This window comes from Lycorma delicatula, chromosome 3 (assembly GCF_047948215.1).
Source record: "Lycorma delicatula isolate Av1 chromosome 3, ASM4794821v1, whole genome shotgun sequence".
Classification (NCBI taxonomy): domain Eukaryota; kingdom Metazoa; phylum Arthropoda; class Insecta; order Hemiptera; family Fulgoridae; genus Lycorma; species Lycorma delicatula.
Window position 1 is genome coordinate 125,718,032 of NC_134457.1, and position 21,066 is coordinate 125,739,097.

Consider the following 21,066-nt stretch of genomic DNA (forward strand, 5'->3'; position numbering starts at 1 on the left):
TTTTTTTCTTCTTAAGAATAAGAGATTATTCTTTTTAGCGAATATTGTGTGTGATAAACACATGAATAAGTTAATATAGCTTTTAATCTATTAAAGACTAACCCTCGTTGTTTTTGTCATTTTTTTATGTTTTTCAGATTTGGGATATAGAAACATCAAAACCAAAGAATAATGATCACACTCAAAGACATTGTACACAAATTAGTTGCAGTGTAACTGCAGTTGACTGGTTTCCATATGGACACACACAAGTAATGTATGTTGTTTTTGTCATAATCATTTAACTGTTTGATGCCTTTCTCCATTTCTTTCTGTTCTGTGCTAATCTTTTAACCTAACATAGGACCCTGCATCCCCAATAATCTATTTTATCTATTCCAATCTTTGTATTCCTTAATGTTTATTTCCTGTACGCCCTCCTGGTTCTAAATTAACTAAACTTTGATGTCTTAATATGTAGATTTAGCCACAAATTTCTTCTCTCACCTATTCAACTTAGAACATCATTTTTTACTTTTTCAACACATCTAATGTTCATCATTCTCTCTAACACCATACTTCAAGGGGTTCCATTCTTCTCCTTTCTGCTTTTTCTATTCTCTGTTTTACTACCATAAAGAGCTGAATGCCAAACAGATATTTTTAAGAATAATCCGTGGTTTTCTACTAAGTATTACCTTTCTACCTAATGTTTCCTCTTCTACCTAATTATTCCCTTTTTAAAATGTTTTGTTTTTTATTTACTGAATCTGGTCTTGTGTAATTTCTGGATCTATACCTAAGAATTTACAAATTTTAATTTCAAAGTATTTTCTTGTATCCAGTTCAAATTATATCTCTTAAACTTATACTCTATCTCATCATCTTCTCTATTTTTTCATCTTCCGAAAAGATTGGCCAACAAATCTGTCTGTTGTTACAAGCTTAGGCTTTGAATCTATCTTAACTAAAATAATTCTTCAGATAAAATGGTTTTATAAATTATTATTTAATTATAAATTATTTCTCATGGATTTTTGTTTTTTGACTTTACATTAATATTTTATAATTCGAGACAAAAAGTCTTGTTCATCTTACAAACTTACCTCACCAATTTCTATTGTACCTACCTTCAACTTATTCATTTCCTTTTAAATTATTCAGCATAGCACTTTTATTTAAGCTTTTAATATTCAATTTGAAAAATTCATTGGATACATTGTGTTTTATACTTCTTGAAACCTTGAGTAGGAGCTCCCAACTGAAAATCCAACAAGTTTCTTTTATCCTTCAAAATATTTAATCTAAGAGTGCACCTTCATATTAATCTTTAAAAAAGGAAGAAGGAAAATACAATTCCTCAAAAATACAGCCATAGTTTTCCTTTGTTTTCAGCTATGCATATTTGAACCCTAAACTGTATTATCTTCAGATTTGTTTTCAAGCTTTATCAACCATGAATTAGGTGGTATCCTCGTCAACTATTGAAAGAGCTGCTAACCTCTTTCAGAGATTATTCTTTTGACTAGTGGCTTCTACAAGATATCCAGTCATTATGGTAGCACCTACAGTATAGCCACCAATTTCTCAAAGGATTCAGTCTTCTGTGTGAAGGATAGCTTATTTAGAGACAATCAGTATTCCTTGAAGCTTAGCATTCTTATTTTAATGGTATATTTTAGTTATTTCTTCATTGACAGTAATTCACCCCATCTCAGATACTTCTGTTTTTTGTTTTGTTTTTTTTTTTTTAATTTAAAAATTGGAAAACAAATCATGCTACAGTTATTTAACAATTTTGACAAATAGAAAAAAGTTGTAAGATTCAGTTGTTATGATGATTACAGGGGCTGTAATCGTGGAAGTATAGTTATCTTTAATGAAGATGGTTACAAAAAGATTGTGAATCAAGGTCAAGATGTTAGTTTACATCATTCCATTGTTTCAATAAGTTTTTCATGCAACGGTCGTTATTTTGCATCATCAAGTTTTGATTCACTTGTTAATGTGTGGACATTCCCAGATGGATTATTATATTTAAAAATCAGAACATTAGGATCGACAAGGGTAAGTTGGTGTTAATTTTCTTTTTGTTTATTTTTAATAAATTGTTTTTAAATATATGATGCAAAGTGCAGCAGAAGTACTTTCCACGTTTCAAAATGTCACTGTGTCATATGTGGTGGGGAGACCTATACAGGTGGAATCTTGTTAGTTAATGGTGGTCCCACCATTTGTAGTTACTTGGACAGGAAAACATCGTGTTTTTGTTGTTGAGCATCAATGAGTCTATGTTTGTGCTTCAGCTAGTCTTTCATCACTATGGTCTCGGTCGGTGTCGCACCGTTCCGGATAAGAAAACAATTTTGCAATGAGTTTCTAATCTCCTTTTAACTGGATCAACATTGAAAAGAAAACTATCAGGCAGATCTTGGATCGTTACAACACCAGAAAATGTGCAAGCGATAAAAGCATACATTGAGCATTCTCCCACGCATTCAACATGCACACATGAAATTGCACTTGGGATTTCTGATTTCTGATTATACAAAGAGTTTTACACAGGAAACTTAAAATGCATCGCTGTAAAATGCATTCTTAATTCTTTCACAAGAATTAAGTGAAAGATGCTTATCAATCATAAAAGTTTGTGTAACAAATTTCGGCAGCAGATCCCCGTTTAGCTGATGTGCTATTTAGTGATGAAGTACATTTTTATCTTTCTGGCAGGTAAACAGACAAAATTTTCATCACTGAGCCGAGACAAACTAAACCAAAAACCGCTGCACAGTCCTTGCGTTACTGTTTGGTGTGCAATAGAACAAATTGGTGAATGAGGGCCTATATTTTTTTGAAGATAACAGTGTCACAGTTTCTGTGACCTTAGATGGATGCATAGAGATGCTACAGGGCTTTCTACAACCTAGATTAGATGAAGTTGAACATTCAGTAGATGTTTGGTTCCAACAGGACGAAGCCACGCTCACCCTTCTCGACACTCTCTTGCAGTTTTGAGAGACATGTTTCCTGGTCATCCAATTTATTTACGAGATGACACTGAGTGACCCTCATGGTCACCAGATTTGATACCTTGTGATTTCTTTCTGTGGGAATACTTTAGATAAAACCTTTAGACATCGTCCTCAAAGTCTAGATCACTTATAGAATGCGATATGGCAAGAAATCAACACCATTCCTCTCAAGATGTGTCGAAGTGTACTAAATTACAAGAAAAGCTTCAACAATCTATCGCTAATGATGGCCAACATTTGAATGACATAGTTTAAAAAACTGCATTATAAAGTGTTTTATGATATTAAAAATTTTTTTTCAGCTCATTTATTTTTTTAAGATTAATCTTCAAAATGTGGGACTTATTTACAACGTTAAAAATTTGTTTTGTTTTTTTTTTTTTTTTGTCTTCAGTCATTTGACTGGTTTGATGCAGCTCTCCAAGATTCTCTATCTAGTGCTAGTCGTTTCATTTCAGTATACCCTCTACATCCTACATCCCTAACAATTTGTTTTACATATTCCAAACGTGGCCTGCCTACACAATTTTTCCCTTCTACCTGTCCTTCCAAAATTAAAGCGACTATTCCAAGATGCCTTAGTATGTGGCCTATAAGTCTGTCTCTTCTTTTAACTATATTTTTCCAAATGCTTCTTTCTTCATCTATTTGCCGCAATACCTCCTCATTTGTCACTTTATCCACCCATCTGATTTTTAACATTCTCCTATAGCACCACATTTCAAAAGCTTCTAATCTTTTCTTCTCAGATACTCCGATTGTCCAAGTTTCACTTCCATATAAAGCGACACTCCAAACAAACACTTTCAAAAATCTTTTCCTGACATTTAAATTAATTTTTGATGTAAACAACTTATATTTCTTACTGAAGACTCGTTTAGCTTGTGCTATTCGGCATTTTATATCGCTCCTGCTTCGTCCATCTTTAGTAATTCTACTTCCCAAATAACAAAATTCTTCTACCTCCATAATCTTTTCTCCTCCTATTTTCACATTCAGTGGTCCATCTTTGTTATTTCTACTACATTTCATTACTTTTGTTTTGTTCTTGTTTATTTTCATGCGATAGTTCTTGCGTAAGACTTCATCTATGCCGTTCATTGTTTCTTCTAAATCCTTTTTATTCTCGGCTAGAATTACTATATCATCAGCAAATCGTAGCATCTTTATCTTTTCACCTTGTACTGTTACTCCGAATCTAAATTGTTCTTTAACATCATTAACTGTTAGTTCCATGTAAAGATTAAAAAGTAATGGAGATAGGGAACATCCTTGTCGGACTCCCTTTCTTATTACGGCTTCTTTCTTATGTTCTTCAATTGTTACTGTTGCTGTTTGGTTCCTGTACATGTTAGCAATTGTTCTTCTATCTCTGTATTTGAACCCTAATTTTTTTAAAATGCTGAACATTTTATTCCAGTCTACGTTATTGAATGCCTTTTCTAGGTCTATAAACGCCAAGTATGTTGGTTTGTTTTTCTTTAATCTTCCTTCTACTATTAATCTGAGGCCTAAAATTGCTTCCCTTGTCCCTATACTTTTCCTGAAACCAAATTGGTCTTCTCCTAACACTTCCTCCACTCTCCTCTCAATTCTTCTGTATAGAATTCTAGTTAAGATTTTTGATGCATGACTAGTTAAACTAATTGTTCTGTATTCTTCACATTTATCTGCCCCTGCTTTCTTTGGTATCATTACTATAACACTTTTTTTGAAGTCTGACGGAAATTCCCCTTTTTCATAAATATTACACACCAGTTTGTATAATCTATCAATCGCTTCCTCACCTGCACTGCGCAGTAATTCTACAGGTATTCCGTCTATTCCAGGAGCCTTTCTGCCATTTAAATCTTTTAATGCTCTCTTAAATTCAGATCTCAGTATTGTTTTTCCCATTTCATCCTCCTCAACTTCCTCTTCTTCCTCTATAAAACCATTTTCTAATTCATTTCCTCTGTATAACTCTTCAATATATTCCACCCATCTATCAACTTTACCTTTCGTATTATATATAGGTGTACCATCTTTGTTTAACACATTATTAGATTTTAATTTATGTACCCCAAAATTTTCCTTAACTTTCCTGTATGCTCCGTCTATTTTACCAATGTTCATTTCTCTTTCCACTTCTGAACACTTTTCTTTAATTCACTCTTCTTTCGCCAGTTTGCACTTCCTGTTTATAGCATTTCTTAATTGTCGATGGTTCCTTTTACTTTCTTCATCACTAGCATTCTTATATTTTCTACGTTCTATCAGCTGCAATATATCGTCTGAAACCCAAGGTTTTCTACCAGTTCTCTTTATTCCACCTAAGTTTGCTTCTGCTGATTTAAGAGTTTCCTTTTTAACATTCTCCCATTCTTCTTCTACATTTTCTACCTTATCTTTTTTACTCAGACCTCTTGTGATGTCCTCCTCAAAAATCTTCTTTACCTCCTCTTCCTCAAGCTTCTCTAAATTCCACCGATTCATCTGACACCTTTTCTTCAGGTTTTTAAACCCCAATCTACATTTCATTATCACCAAATTTTGGTCGCTATCAATGTCTGCTCCAGGGTAAGTTTTGCAGTCCACGAGTTGATTTCTAAATCTTTGCTTAACCATGATATAATCTATCTGATACCTTGCAGTATCGCCTGGCTTTTTCCAAGTGTATATTCTTCTATTATGATTTTTAAATTGGGTGTTGGCAATTACTAAATTATACTTCGTGCAAAACTCTATAAGTCGGTCCCCTCTTTCATTCCTTTTGCCCAGCCCGTAGTCACCCACTATATTTCCTTCCTTGCCTTTTCCAATGCTTGCATTCCAATCTCCAACTATTATTAAATTTTCAACTCCTTTTACGTGTTTAATTGCTTCATCAATCTCTTCGTATACACATTCTACCTCATCATCATCATGGGCGCTTGTAGACATATAGACGTTAACAATCGTTGTCGGTTTAGGTTTTGATTTTATCCTTATTACAATGGCTCTATCGCTATGCGTCTTGAAATACTCCACTCTCCTCCCTATCTTCTTGTTCATCACGAAACCTACTCCTGCCTGCCCATTATTTGACGCTGAGTTAATTACTCTAAAGTCACCCGACCAAAAGTCGCCTTCCTCTTCCCACCGAACCTCACTAATTCCTACTATATCCACGTTTACCCTATCCATTTCCCTTTTTAAATTCTCTAGCCTACCAACCTTTTTTAAGCTTCTAACATTCCACGCTCCGACTCGTAGAATGTTATTTTTTACTTTTCTGGTGACCCCTTCCTTTGTAGTCCCCACCCGGAGATCCGAATGGGGGACTATTTTACCTCCGGAATATTTTACCAAGGAAGGCGCCTCCATTATTGCTTTTGAAAATGCAGAGAGCCACATTTTCTTGGAAAAAAAAAACAGCTGTAGTTTTCCATTGCTTTCAGCTGCGCAGTACTCAGAGGACTGAGTGATGTTGATATAGCCGTTTAAGTCATTGTGACTCACGCCCCTAACAACTACTGAAAGAGCTGCTGCCCTCTTTCAGGAATCATTCCTTAGTCTGGCTCTCAACAGATACCTCTCCGATATGGTTGCACCTTCGGTCCAGCTACTCTGTATCCCTGAGCACTCAAGCCCCCTCACCAACGGCAAGGTCTCATGATTCATAGAGGAGGATTTGTTTTGTAAGAAAATTGAATTTGTGTCCTTTTTTATATTTACCACGACTAAAGCAATAGTTGACAAAACTAAAAATAAAATAAAAAATCAGTGTTTTTTATTTTGGTTTATTTCATTTTAGATGTTCTTGATATCAATTAATGTGCAGTAGAGAACACAACATCAAACATTGGATGATTTCGTTGCGCTTTAATATGAGCTGCCTAAGTGCAAATCATTTGATTCCTATTCAAAAGGGATGGCTCACCACTGTCCACCAGTAAACTTACTACAAGGCTTGAACGAAATGCACCTGTAGGAAGACAGATGAATGAATGATGGACTGCATCTAGCATTCTAAGAGCGGTGGACCGAAGGGGCGAATAAGCCACACAGCCATAATCCAAGCAGGAATGGAATAGAGCTCAGTAGAAGCGCAACATGCTTACTCAATCAGCTCCATAGAAAATTAGATAAAACTGTCATTATGTCTAGCATTTTTAAACATTTTACCTTCAGTTCCTTTTAATGTGCTATCTACATTGGTCGTTGTTCAAACCTTATTTCTAAAAATCTAACCCATGTGCATGGTTCATCTGGTTCACCATGCAAAAGCAGTTGAGGGTCCAACACCTTCCCTCCTCAAATGTGAAAAGCAAATGCATTTCGTTTCAGAGAAAATAAAAATCCAGTTGTTTTAAACCACAATTCTAGATGAATTATTATACTTTGGAGCAGAGCCTCTCACTAGTAGCTTAAGTTCTAAATGCTACGTTAATTGAAAATTCGCCAACAATTAAAGAATACATAACAGGTTTTTGCACACAGTTTGTTATACTAATTATAGCTATGACAAATAAAATAACACAACCCACAATTACAACGCTCTTATTTATTATGAAAGGAGTAATCTTTTCAAAGGATTTACCTTCCTAGAACAGTACTGTTACAAGATTTACAGTCACTAAATTTACTGCATAACCAGTGAGTAGATCCAACCAATAATGAATGTCCCAGTTCGAGAGACTCATTATTTTGCTAATTGTATGTTAGGATCAAGTCAGGGCATCTGTTAGTTTTAGTCTGACTGACACTGTGGACTGACCCAGGGAATCACAAGTCTCTTATCATTGCAGTCCATTTATAATATATATAACCAGCATGCCTGCATGGCCAGAACAAATGACCAGAAAACTAAGATTCCCATCAAGTGCATTTAGCTGGAATACTCCAGGAACTTGTACTAAAATGGCTTTCAGAGAAGGGATAAAAGGGAATCATAACCAGAGAATAATTATTACATCTTTCTCAGCAGATATCACGATCTTCATATTTCAGAACAATCTATGTTCTAAACGGATCGGAATACAACTTTTTAGGGGCACCCCCAGTACACGTCCATTCCAGCCATACTGACAAGCTCAGCTCTACTATTGCTGAATAGCTGTAAAGATTTACAGCAATTCTTGTCATCTTCTAGTGAACAACAACAGTAATTTTTACAATCAATTCAAGGTTAAAGCCAGTTACTCAGCAATGGCATCCAACACTATCCTCCTGGTGGATGAAAATGGTTCTTTTAAGAACCAATTCAAGGTTAAGATTCCTGGGTTGCCCAGCGGTTGATGTTAACTGATGACCTTACAATTCATCATTTTACAATTCATTGTAAATTGTAATTGTAATAAATTGTAAAAATATAAAAATTAAAATGTAAAATTGTAAATGTATAAAAATTATAAAAATAAAATGTAAAATTTTAAAAATTATAAATTATAAATTGAATGGGAGCTTACAATTCATCATTTTACAAGTGTTTGCTGTGCCATATGCTGTTATTGTTTCTATCTATTATTATTATTTATTGTTTTTTATGAATTTTTCAGTTTTTTCTGTTATTTTTTTAACTATATGGCATTATAAGATGGCATTTACCATTTACAAAACTATTCAAAATTTATGTTTTTTTTTGTTTTGAAATTTCACAGGGATTGGCATGGCATCCTGTCCAACATTCTTACCTCTGCTTAGGTGATATCAGTGGTTCAATGGCTTTATGGAATGTTAGTAATAGAACTATTGTAGCTCAGTACAAACCATCCACGAAGAATGCAGTTTATTGTTTGGCCTTTAGTGAAATAACTGCAGAATTAGTCACCAGCCATTTTTTATATAATGGTTTGCTAGCTTATTAATATTTCTTATAATTTAAGAAAAAATACTGCAAAAATTAATTTAAAAAAGATTGTAGTTGAATGGTTAGAATTTTAATTGGATACTTGTAAAATACAATATCTGACATGTCTGTCTAAATATGATATTCAAAAACTAATGAATCAATTCACATTTTCCTCACTATTAGATAGTTTATTTTACCAAGATGTTTAACCTAAATACCATCATGTTTCCACTAAAGCAAGGCTGACCAATGAATGAAATTGTGAAAGTGAGAAACCAATTATTATTTCCACATACTGTGAGTAAAATTCTTCAAAAATTAAGAGAGATTTGGAAAATCAGATAGAGCAGAGATGTAGAAGATAAAAAATGAGCCAGTTTTAGTAAATTTTAAATGGAAAATTATAAAGTTTGTTATTTTTTTTACAGATTTTTGCATTTTCATTAACCATTACAGATTGCTCAAAGTATTAATAATATTGTGAACATCTAAAATACTGTTCACTCCCATATTGTAAATAAATCATGCAGTAATCGGTTAACAAAGTTCTCAGATATTATACATCTTAAATATATAAAACTGATGATTTACAAACATATGACATGTAACATATCATTTGCACCACTTCCTCAAAATCTTCATTAATTTTAAGGAAATTAATTGATAAATGAACCTAGCTAGAACTTGTGCAATGTCTGTAGAATTATATATATTAAGCCTGATTTTTAAACCTTATTCCAATAAAAACAATATGTTTTGGAATGTTCATGTTGAAAGTAATAATGTATTCGCAAAATACTTAATTATAACACTTTATTCATACTTAATTAATAATAATATTTAAATACTTAATACTTAATTAAGTATCTAATAATACTTTTAATAATATTTAATTAAATAATACTTTATTAATAATCATAATACTTAATTATTGAATTGTGATGGAAATATTACTCGAGAATGGCCATCAATGTATGCATAATGAAATTATGTGAATAGGATGTTAAGAAAAGAACTTTTATTGAAAAGAGAATTTTCACTTTTTCCTACATTAAAAACATAACTTTCAAGAAAGAAAGTAGAGATAGCATTTACATTATAGCATAGAATATATCTGAATCATATAATGCAAAAAGCACTAATTGCATCTCATTTGAGATATTCTTAATAATTTTTCTTTTGAATTTGATAAGAGTAACAGTGATTTATTCTCATTTGTTAATTTTGTCTTTCATTGTCTGATATTAATAATACAGAATCTTCAATCTCTTCAAGGTGAAATATTAAAAATCCTGAATTGCTCTAAACTTAGTGATAAATTCAAAGTAAATGATAATCAGACATTATTCCTAATCTGATTGAATTTCGGAATAATGTGACATCAGAAAAATTTCTGAACTACGTAATTGCTTTAAGGTTTGCATGTAGGTGGTCTTTTTACATTATGTTAATAGACATTTATTGTTAGTTGGGTTACTAGAAAAGAGTTGTTATAGTAAAAACAGAACATATAAGTTTCACTTTATTTTATTGTTTTTACAAAAAAAAAAATAACAAGGACTTTCTTTCCACATTGAATTTATATTAAAATGATGAAATTTAGTTTAAACGTTTTTTAAAAAATACTTCCTTATATCGTATTTATGATATTGTTCCTAGAAATTTTCTCACTGTGATAAATTGTCTGATTACTTTTTTTTTAGGTCTGACAAACCATTCAGTTAAATCAGAACTGAATGTACTAGCCAGTTTTGATCGAGTTGTTGATAGGATCGAAGGACAATTTGATGATGTAATGTTATATTTAAAATGGAGCCCTGATGGAACTCAAATTGGTATTTATTAAAAGATTTTTATTTTAGTTTTAAATTGTTGCATCTTTTAAAGGACTAGAAGATACTTTCATAGTTAACTATATTACTTATAGTGACTACATTTAATGTGCTGCAAACAAAATTTTGAAACATTTTTTTCCACTTTATAATTTACACCTCCGTAAGAACTGTAAAATTGTTATTTTAATGACGTTTCAAATACCAGGAATGAAACTTTTCAATTTCTTGTCATTCTATTTGTAACCAAACATCAGTAATTAAATTGTGATTTCTTTTAAGTAAAGCAATATTTTATTGTGTTGGTTAACGTTTTAATAATTTATTGAAGGATAGAATCCAATTTTTACTTTTATTAAAATCAATTAACAGTTTTAAATTACCACACTGACAAGAAACTCTGAAAAAAACTTCCTTTTGAAAGAGATACAGAAAAGAAAAAAGTGATATTTCATAATTAGCAATGGACTTGAAAATATGTTGTTAGTAGATTCCAAAATCTTTCAGTAATATTCACATTTATGCATGAAATTAACTAGTAATTCATAAATATTATTTTCTAATGTGTACATTGCAATCTGTTCAACTAGAGAACAATAAGCAACTCCCTCTGGCCCAACAAGAGGAGGATAATATGTATGACATATAACTGAAGTATAGTCTTATACAGACTCAAGCCACCGTTCCTGAGATATGTAGTTAATTAAACCCCAACCACCAAAGTAAATCAGTATCCACTGTCTAATATTCAAATTAGTATAAAAGCAACCATCTTTTACTAGGATTTGAATGTGAGAACCTTCAACATCTAAAATAAGCTGTTACAAGTGATCTGCAACAATGAAATTACCATTAGATCAGCCCAGTGAGCTAATTTATAAATATAAATTCATAAAAACACTCACAGTTGTAACACTAACTTTTTTATTAATGAATAATTTATTACAAATCAAGTTTGCACTTCAATGAATTCAGTGCTTATTAATTTTAATGTAACACAATTAGGTGCATATGAACTGCTAGTGCTTCAACAGCTGATTTTAAATATTTTATATGTACAATAAATATCATGGACATTACAATCATATTTGAGCAGCTCAATGTTGGAATGGTAGTGATGAAAATGTTCCTTGTTGAAAGTCCTAGGTGCAAATCCCAATCAGGTTTTGCATTTTTCTTCATACTTTATCACAAAAATATTTAGTTCAAGTGAAAAATTAAATCATCAAAAAAATTAATTCTTTAAGATTTTGAAGTCAGAAAAATTGTAACTATATGCATAGATGATGGTTTCTTCTTTGTTTCTGTAAGAAGTACTGTGTTACCAAAATGTTAAAAACATTGTAAGCCAGTGACATGTCAAAGTTAATGCCATTTATTACATCTTTCAGAATGCTCACATAAATCTGAAATTTGATATGCTGTGAAGATTTGTAATTTAAAAACATAAGTTTTGTGTTTACATACAAATTTGGTGGTAGAAAAATAACATAAATTGGTGGTTTGACAAACATGACATAATTTTATTTGTACTAAATATGCTAAGTTCAGTTTTGTTTTTCTTTATATGCATGAAGTTGTAGATGCATGTAAATAAATATATACTTATCATGGCTTCTTTACACAAAATTCTTTGTCAGGTACAAAGTTTCAGAATATCATTCTACCTTCATTTAGCTATACTCCAAGTCTTATGCTTCTGACTGTCATTTCCTGCATCTTCTTGGATATTTGCTGTTAAGTATTTTGTTCTCTAACATATCCAAACCACCTGACTCTGTTAATCCGTTCTTCCTTCTTATACTTTCTTTACTTTTAATATTTATTCCTGAGTTCCACATCTAAACAGATATTTGTTCCATGAGAAGAGTTACCGGACCAAAGTTAGGAATGCATGGGAACAAAATGGCTCTGTTGATCGTTATCATGCTCAACTGGAATCTGGTCCGGCAGGTAAAGAAGATAAGAGTATAAATAAATACTCCAGGGAAGACCAGTTAAAAATCAGTTCCAGAAGGAGAGTCTGCGATGGGAGTTCTATGAAATTAGTCTAAGTGAGATGTTATGATTTGAGTCTGCATGGAGAGTTCTGTGAGATGCCAGTCAGCGAGAGTATTCTGTGAGGAGGCCAGGAAAGGAAAACATTTCTGGTATAAATTAAGTTTGGTGCAATTAGGGTGATGTTATAAATAATTCCAGTACACAAAAACAAGAAATGGTTTAGTGAGTTACTGTTAGACTATAAGTGAAGAGATAATGTACTGAATTTCATTCATAAATTGTTAGGTTAGTTTTATTTGTGAACAGCCAAAGTATCTGCAGTGAAAAAACTTTATAGTTGTCTTATCTATTTTACTATTGCTTTTAATAGAAGACTAGTGGTTAAAAGTGTTAAGACTAGCAGTCATGCTAATATCTTTTGTCAATAGAACTGAATTCTGGTTTTCATTATTTATCTACCTGTGAATAAATCCTGACTATTACTTTAAATTCTGTTTTATATATGTAATCACTGTTTATTATTATTATTATTATTATTATTATTATAACAATAATAATATTATTTTAACAATATTAACAAAGGTCTGAAAGAAAGAACGGCTAAATTATTTTGTACTCGGATTGTTTTGTTTTGTTAAGCTATAAAATCATTTACCAATATATTATTTATTATTTATTTATATTATTTTATTTTATATTATTTATTTATATTATTATTTTATTTTTTTTAAATTTTATGTGACACTATCATTAATTTGAAAAGAAAAACCGTTATACATCGAATAGCAGCAGTGAATATTTTGTTGAATATATATTGTGAACTCAGTTTTTTGTTTTCTAAATTTTTTGTTTGTTTTGTTTATTGTATATATATTATTTGTTCTGACAGTTTGAACTTAGTTTCGGTTTAATTCGGGTATAGTTATTTTATTATTAGACTTTATCTCAATATTTTAAAATTCATCTATTCCTTATGATTTTCTTTTGTTCTTTTAATTAAGTAGATAAGGAAGAATTAAATTAAATTCAGTCAATACTTGGTCTCTTTCTGTTTTCAGTTAAAAGAAAACATACATTCTAAAATATAATTAGTTGTAGTGGTCTGTATTTTTTTTTTTTTTTTTTTTGCTCCATTTAAGGCTTATTATATAATTATTTATTACCTTTTACACTATGAATTTATCAGATTTTATTGTAGATGTTGAAAGGAATTTTCAATGTTTTGATGACTTTTCTAAAGCTAGTGGCTTTTCTTTTAATCATGACAATGTTTTGAATTGTGTTTTTATTAAAGTAAAAAATATAAAATCTCACTGGAATACACTCCAAAGCATCAGTCCAATTATTGATGACTTAAATATTTTGATTTTGGCAGAAACCAATGTCACATACAATGAATCTTTTGAGTATTGTTTAAAGGGGTTTACCTTAATTTCAAAGTATAGGCCTAAGGGAAATGATGGGGGGATTTCCATTTATCACAGATCAAATTTAAAAACTAAAAGGATAAGTGACATTAATTTCACTACAGCAGAAGTTCTCTCAATAGAGATTGAAACTGCAACCAATAAAAAACTGATCATATCTGCTTTTTATAAGCCTCCAGAAACAAGTAAAATAAATGTTAATATCGAATTAGAGTCATGGTTAGAATCTGAGTTTCTTAGAGCAACTGAGAATGTATTCCTTATTGGGGATTTTAATGTATGCTCATTGGATCCATCTATGCCGCCTCAGAGATTATATATGGACATTCTTAGTTCCAACGGTTATATTAGTGGAATAAGGAATTTGACTCGACAAGAGATTCGTAATAACATTCTTACAAGTTCTTGCATTGATCATGTCAATGCAAAAAGTGATCCAAAAAAGGGTAAAAACTTTTATGGTTAGTTCAAAAGTAGCTTATCATTATTTGATAAATGAACAAACAAAATTTGATAATGATGTATTATTTAAACAAATTTTAAACAATAATTTTAGTTCTTAGGTTGGTTATACTGATTCATTCGAATAAACATAACAATTAAGAACTTCATACTGACATGACTAACAATGTCAACATTATTTTAACCTTTTGTCAATTGTTATATTTATAACTTTTGTTTTTAAAATTCAAAATTTATTTAATATATTAATTTGTGAAGGAAATAATTATAATGTATAATACATTAATGTTCCTGATGATAGATTAATATCCAAAGCATTCGGATATAATAATAAAAATAGTTGGTAAGTGGAAATTATTATATAATTAATTTGTTTATTATTGTCGCTTATTATTATTATTACTATTGTCATTATTATTGATTTGTCGTTTTTTTACTTATGTTCTTTAACTAATAAATTGTAATATTATAAATATTTTAAACTGTCAATCTCTCAATATCCTGATCGAGCCGCGAACATGCGACAGTACTTTTTATCCCACACTAAATGATGAACATTGAAAAATTTTTTTTTCATTAAAGTGAATAGTTTTTTCTTTTTTAAAGAAGGTTATTCATTCAAATATCATAATACTGGCTCAGAAGTAGATAAATAATTCTATCTCTCACTTTTAAATTATTTTGTTTCTTTTTATCTGATTACTACTATCCTCTCAATTTTCTACCTTTTAGTCTTCAATCCTTACAGATAATGAATTAATTCATTTTGTATTCTAAAATATCTAGTTGAATTAATGCTGCAATAGTATCTTTACTCCAAATATCATATTTTTTTAATCTCTAATTATGCATTCCAAAATTGTACTGTGATCATTATAATATATTGTCATCATAGAAATTGTAATTACCATAAGGGAACCTGATTATTGCACACAGCATTGCTCCAATACTGTATACACCATTAGTAAAATTACCGTATGTTTACTAATTGTACTTGTAAATAAAACAAAAAGCATAATGCATTATTCTTTTTAACTACCATTACATTTGAGAATATTTGTAAAATAAGTGCCTTATTAAAAATGTTTAATTTTAAATTGTTAATTTTACTTTTTTTTCAGCAACTGCAGGCGCAGATGAAACTCTTCAAATATGGAATTTTATTAGTCAAAGTAAAATCACAAAAAAAAGCTATAGAAAAATAAATCATCAATCTTCAAAAGATATTTGTTTAAGTGAAAAATTTAAACATATTATAAGATAAAAATGTTATAAATTATCTTATTGTTATAATATTGGATATAATAATTAAATATGCAGCATTTTTATGAAAGTTTATTTTACTATAATGTTATTCGTTGATGCTAATCGTTTCAAAGGTGCTGTTTGAGGCAGTATGAAAAATTATTTCATGATTGAATTAAACTTTACTCACAGCTGATTATTTTAGGAATGAAATCACGAACAAATTAGGAAAATATGGAAATTAACTTATATTAATTGCTTTTTTGTTGCTGCATATTTATTGGCCAAGGTATGAAGCCTTACTATAAAAATATTTGGTATGCAGTAATTGCTATGCTGCAGAGGAGTGAATCCTGGATTTGTTCCTAAAAATCCATTCACATAAGTATATAAAAGTATATTATAAAATATTCAAAAGAAATAGGAAAAGAATAGAAATGCAAGAGAGTAGACATCTTATCTATACTATACCCTCTTACATAACAGTTATTGTAAGTATTTGTGAGTTTTTTTTATTCTTTCCTTTAGTTGACAGCAAAGTCACTATTTTATCAACAAATTGTACTATGAGAAATTATGGGTGCAACAACATGATACTTCATCAGTGAGGTATCATTTAGAATAACTAATGTGGTGTTAAATATGAAGAATTTCTATTTTTCATCTCTTATTAATTATTTTTGATGACAATCACTGAAACATCCCTTCATAACTTTTAAGTTATTTCAGTCAATTAATTTGGTTTGCTTTTAATTATGGGACATCAGGTTGATCATACATTTTTTTATGAATCTTAAAAAATATAATTGAAACTTTTTTACCATCTAAAACAAATCTTGGATTAAAAATCTGATGAACTGATTAATTTTCAGATCTTTTAAAACACTTCTTTCATTAATTTCATTGAAGAAGAACTTTATGATTTACACAGTCATGTAATATTTTACTTTACTTAATATTTTATTTTACTTAATATTTTTTTTTTGTGAATAAAATAATTGTACAATTATATTTTATTGTAATTATAATGCTTTTATACTGTAATGTGTAATTATTCATTACTGTCTAATTACATGTACTTCAAACATCTATATTTATAATAAATAAACAACTTTTTTGGGATTCTTTTTAATTTGTCATTTCATAATTTCAATATTCATTTATTTTTAATTATTTCTGTAATATAAATTAAGGCAAATAAAAATATCATTGTTTAATAAAGAAGATTCTGTGATAAGTTGAAATTTGTTGCACACTGACATTTCCCAAAGTTCGTAATTATGTTTTCATAATAGCTACTGAGATGTGTAGTTTGCATAAAAATGACATTAATGGGTGTGTGAGTGTGTGTGAAGCAATTTTTTTTATATTTTTTTATGAGATCATAAAATTAAATTAATTACCTAAAAATTCAAATAATGTAAGATAAATATATATATTTTTTTTTTTGAGGCACCAGTTTTGTAGGTTATTTAAAATTATGTGTGATGTAATTATTACTTTTTTTAAATTCACTAATGAATAATGAAACACATTTTTAATTAAAGAGTGTCTTATACATTAAAAAAAAAAAGCTAGAGAATAACATCAATAAAATAATTGTAAGTAATAAAATAAAATTGTGTAAACATATTTCAGAATTTCAACCAAGTGCAATACCATGTTTCTAATAATATGTGTGTAATACTTTTGTATGTAGTAATTACGTTTGCAAACTAATAAACAGAAACATTATTTGTATGTTCCTACTACCTACGTAAAAATATTTAAATTGTATACTTAAAAGTTATAAATATATATTTTAGTGAAACTATAAAATACATCTACTTTATCTAAAAGAAAAAAATGACGTGTTTGTATATTATGTTAAATAAAAATGTTTACAAAAATTAATTTAGAAATTTGGTGAAAAAATTTTTTCTACCTCACTGTTACTCAAGTAGGAATTAATTTAATTAATTGTTGGTTCTCAGCATGCTGACTATTTACAATAATCTCTAAGATATGTTAGCTTTATTATTTATTGTTTCCACCAAACTTCTGTGTTTAATGAAAATAAAGCTTTTTCAAATAAAAATAAAATAATTTTTTCCCAACAAAAATAATTCACTTAATATAATTTTATTATAAGAAATTTAAAAACTTTAAATTTTTTTATCATCAGTAATCTTATTTTTTAATAGTCATAAACATAATAGACAGTATAAGAGCTATGCAAAAACTACATAAACAATGTCATGCACATGTAGGGCAACCCTATTGAATAAAATAAAATAAAATATAAAAATTAGAGTATAAAATACTATATTGTATGTTTTATTTGCAGCAACCATAATAGAAATAACACTAATGGACAAAATAAAGAACACTGCTTTCATTTTTTTCATTCCATGAAAATTAAAACCAATATCAATAGGTATTTCAGATAGGTACTATATAACGTAGCATGATAAGTAATAATAATTTTCAATTTCACATATTTGGATTTACCTAATTTTTAAAATTATTACTATGATCTATATATTTATCAAAGGATGGTTGAATTGGCAAAAAAGCGTACCTCTAAATTACAAGTAAGATGAAAAGGTTTAATCAGATTTCAAACATAGGTTGTGAAGAAAAATGTTGCTTTCATTCAGAATAAGGATGAAATCGGTTCCAAATATAGATTGTAATTCACTGAACAAATGAATTTTTTAGCTGGTCATTTTTCAATCCTTAAGATTCTTCTGGACTTTCTTAATACATTTTAAAAGCAATGTTCTTGATACAGTGAAAAACAAGAATGATATCTACATAAGGAGTATTAGAAAAGTTTGAAAATAGTTTCATATTATAATACTGAATAATTAGACAACAGAAATAAATGAGATTCTTATGTATACAAAGCTACAATAATACTATCTTTCAGAAAGTTTGTTAATTTCTGCCTAATATTTTAGACATGATAGCTTGAACACAACTGTAATTTTTTAAACAGCAAGATTCATTTGACACATGATCTTCATGTTAAACTTGACAAACAGTGATGTAATCCTTTAATAGGTACTATTGTTTTTTTGAATATGAATAAAAACAAAAATTTTGCAAAGATAAAATGAGGAAATTCATGCTACTGAATTATTTTTTACAGCATTTCACTTTCAGATTGTATTCAGTGATATTCTTGTAACAGTTATTATCATACAACAAATCAAACACTATTAAAACCATTCTACATTCTATTTAATAATATTGTACAATTAATTTAATTTACCTTACTTCTCTTGACAAGCTGATATTTATTTGAAACCATAGAAAAAATATTGTGTTCATTATTTAAATGGTGTAATTTGGGTATGTCTCCACTTAGGGAGTATAAGACCTTGCTATGGTGATGAAGCTTGTGTGCTCCAGTGACCCTGAGCTAGCTGGCCGCAGTTAACCTCTGGTAGGGCCTCCCAAGCCAGACAGATCAAAGGGGTGGAAGCTAGACTAAGAAGTACTTCAACGAGTTATATCAGGCCTAATATGCTGGTAGCAGTAATTAAAGCTGCTTTCAACAGAAATGCTTAGTCTTAGAATAGGCCAGGTTGTACAGCAAAAAATACTGGGAAATGTCAAAAACAGAAAAAAGGAATGTAAAAAATAAGAAAATTAAACTTTGGATCCCTTAATATTTTAACATTATATAGTAAGATCAAAGAACTGATGGTTATGATGAAGGCAAGAGAACTGGTTATTTTGTAGACTGGATTGGATAAGTGGAAAGGACATAGTGGGAAAGATATTAGAGGAGATGGGAAGTTGAAGTGGAGTAGAAATGAAGTTGGTAAAAATGGAATTGTCTTAGTGATCAGAAAGGATATGCATAGTCTTGTAGATAGTGTGGTATCAGAGTGAGTTGTAATTATACCCATAAAGCGAGAAATAACAAAACTGACTATCATGTAGATATATGCACCACAGACTGGATTCCTGGAACAAGAAAAACTGAACTTTGAGACTGAGTTGGAAATACTTATTGAGAAAGTTAATTTAGTAACGGGAGATTTTAATGCTTAGATTGATAGTGACAGGAAAGGATTTGAAAATTTCCTGGGATTATTTGGATTCGGTGGAAGGAATGATGAAGGAGTGAGACTGCTGAACTAATGTAAGAGGAATGCTGTTGGCTAATATCTGGTTTAAGAAAAAAAAGTCATGTAATAACAAGATATTGCTGGGAAGAGCAGATTAAAACAGTGATAGATTACTTTATTGTGGTTAGAAAATGAGAGAAAAGGCTAACAGATGTTAAGATAATTGCCAGTGAAAGTGCTGATGGAGATCACAAACTGTGGGTTGCATGCTGGATGGTAGGTTAGTTTCAAAAACTTAAAAAGCAGAAAATACAAAGGAGGATAAGAGAATGAAAGTTGATAGAAAGAACAAATGTATGGAGGCATACAGAAAACTGCTACAAGAAAAGATACCTAAAGAACAGATAAAGGATGTCGTGACAGAATGGGGAAACTTTAAGAGGTCATTGGTGGAAGGAGCTGGAGAGGTTTGTGGTAAAACATCAGGGAAGGATAAGGAAACAAAATGGTGGAATGTACAATAAAACAGGCAGTCGGAAGAAAGAATATGGCCTGGAGGAAATTATGTAAAACTATCGCAACATCCAGGGTGAGTTAGTCACTTCGGCTCTTGGCATGTATTGTCCCATGGGTAAGGGTATCGGATCCTTATTGCTACGTGTATGCCCTACGATATCGGTATTGTGGGTCAGGCAATACCTGACTCCTCGGTCTGGGTTAAATTTGATGAAGGCGGCTGACTGGGGAAACCCAGGCAGGATCAACGATATGAGGCATGCCCAACTGGCTCCCTGCCTGCAGCTTTGACATATTGACGTATATTTACAGGTTATAGAAACAACATACAGGGCAGAAAGTCCACATCACAACCCTCATCTTGAAGAGCCTCTGTCTTTGCAGGCGAAAAGGAGGAAGTGTTACATTCTTGGATATTGAAGAGTCAGATCAAACTAAGTTTCGACCAAAAAGCAGTGCAGCAATATCAAAATATTTGATTATAAAAGGAAGGAAAGACATTTTAACAAGATAAGTGCCTTCGTGATAGCCCGAGGCAGCGCGGAAGCTGCTGGATGACCAGTAAAAGATGTGAGGAATACTGCTGTGGGATTGTTTGTTGAAACTATAAACGATATACAATCATCTCGTTGAAAATGAAGAAGACTGGACTGTTAGATATTGAGATTTCACCATATGTTGTACCCTAAATACGTCGTG

At 30.4% G+C, this 21,066-nt stretch overlaps 1 protein-coding gene across 2 annotated transcripts in view; it reads left to right on the forward strand.

The window, feature by feature from the left end:
• The window catches only part of LOC142321956 (protein cortex-like), a 29,819-nt gene extending 12,136 nt beyond the window's left edge, over window positions 1-17,683 (forward strand). For both annotated transcript variants that reach the window (XM_075360509.1, XM_075360510.1), the window contains 5 exons: window positions 138-256; window positions 1,827-2,046; window positions 8,633-8,822; window positions 10,527-10,658; window positions 15,667-17,683. In XM_075360509.1, coding sequence (XP_075216624.1) covers window positions 138-256; window positions 1,827-2,046; window positions 8,633-8,822; window positions 10,527-10,658; window positions 15,667-15,809 — 804 coding nt within the window. In that variant the 3' untranslated portion in view covers window positions 15,810-17,683. The remainder of the gene's footprint in view (window positions 1-137; window positions 257-1,826; window positions 2,047-8,632; window positions 8,823-10,526; window positions 10,659-15,666) is intronic.
• Window positions 17,684-21,066: the final 3,383 nt, after the last annotated feature.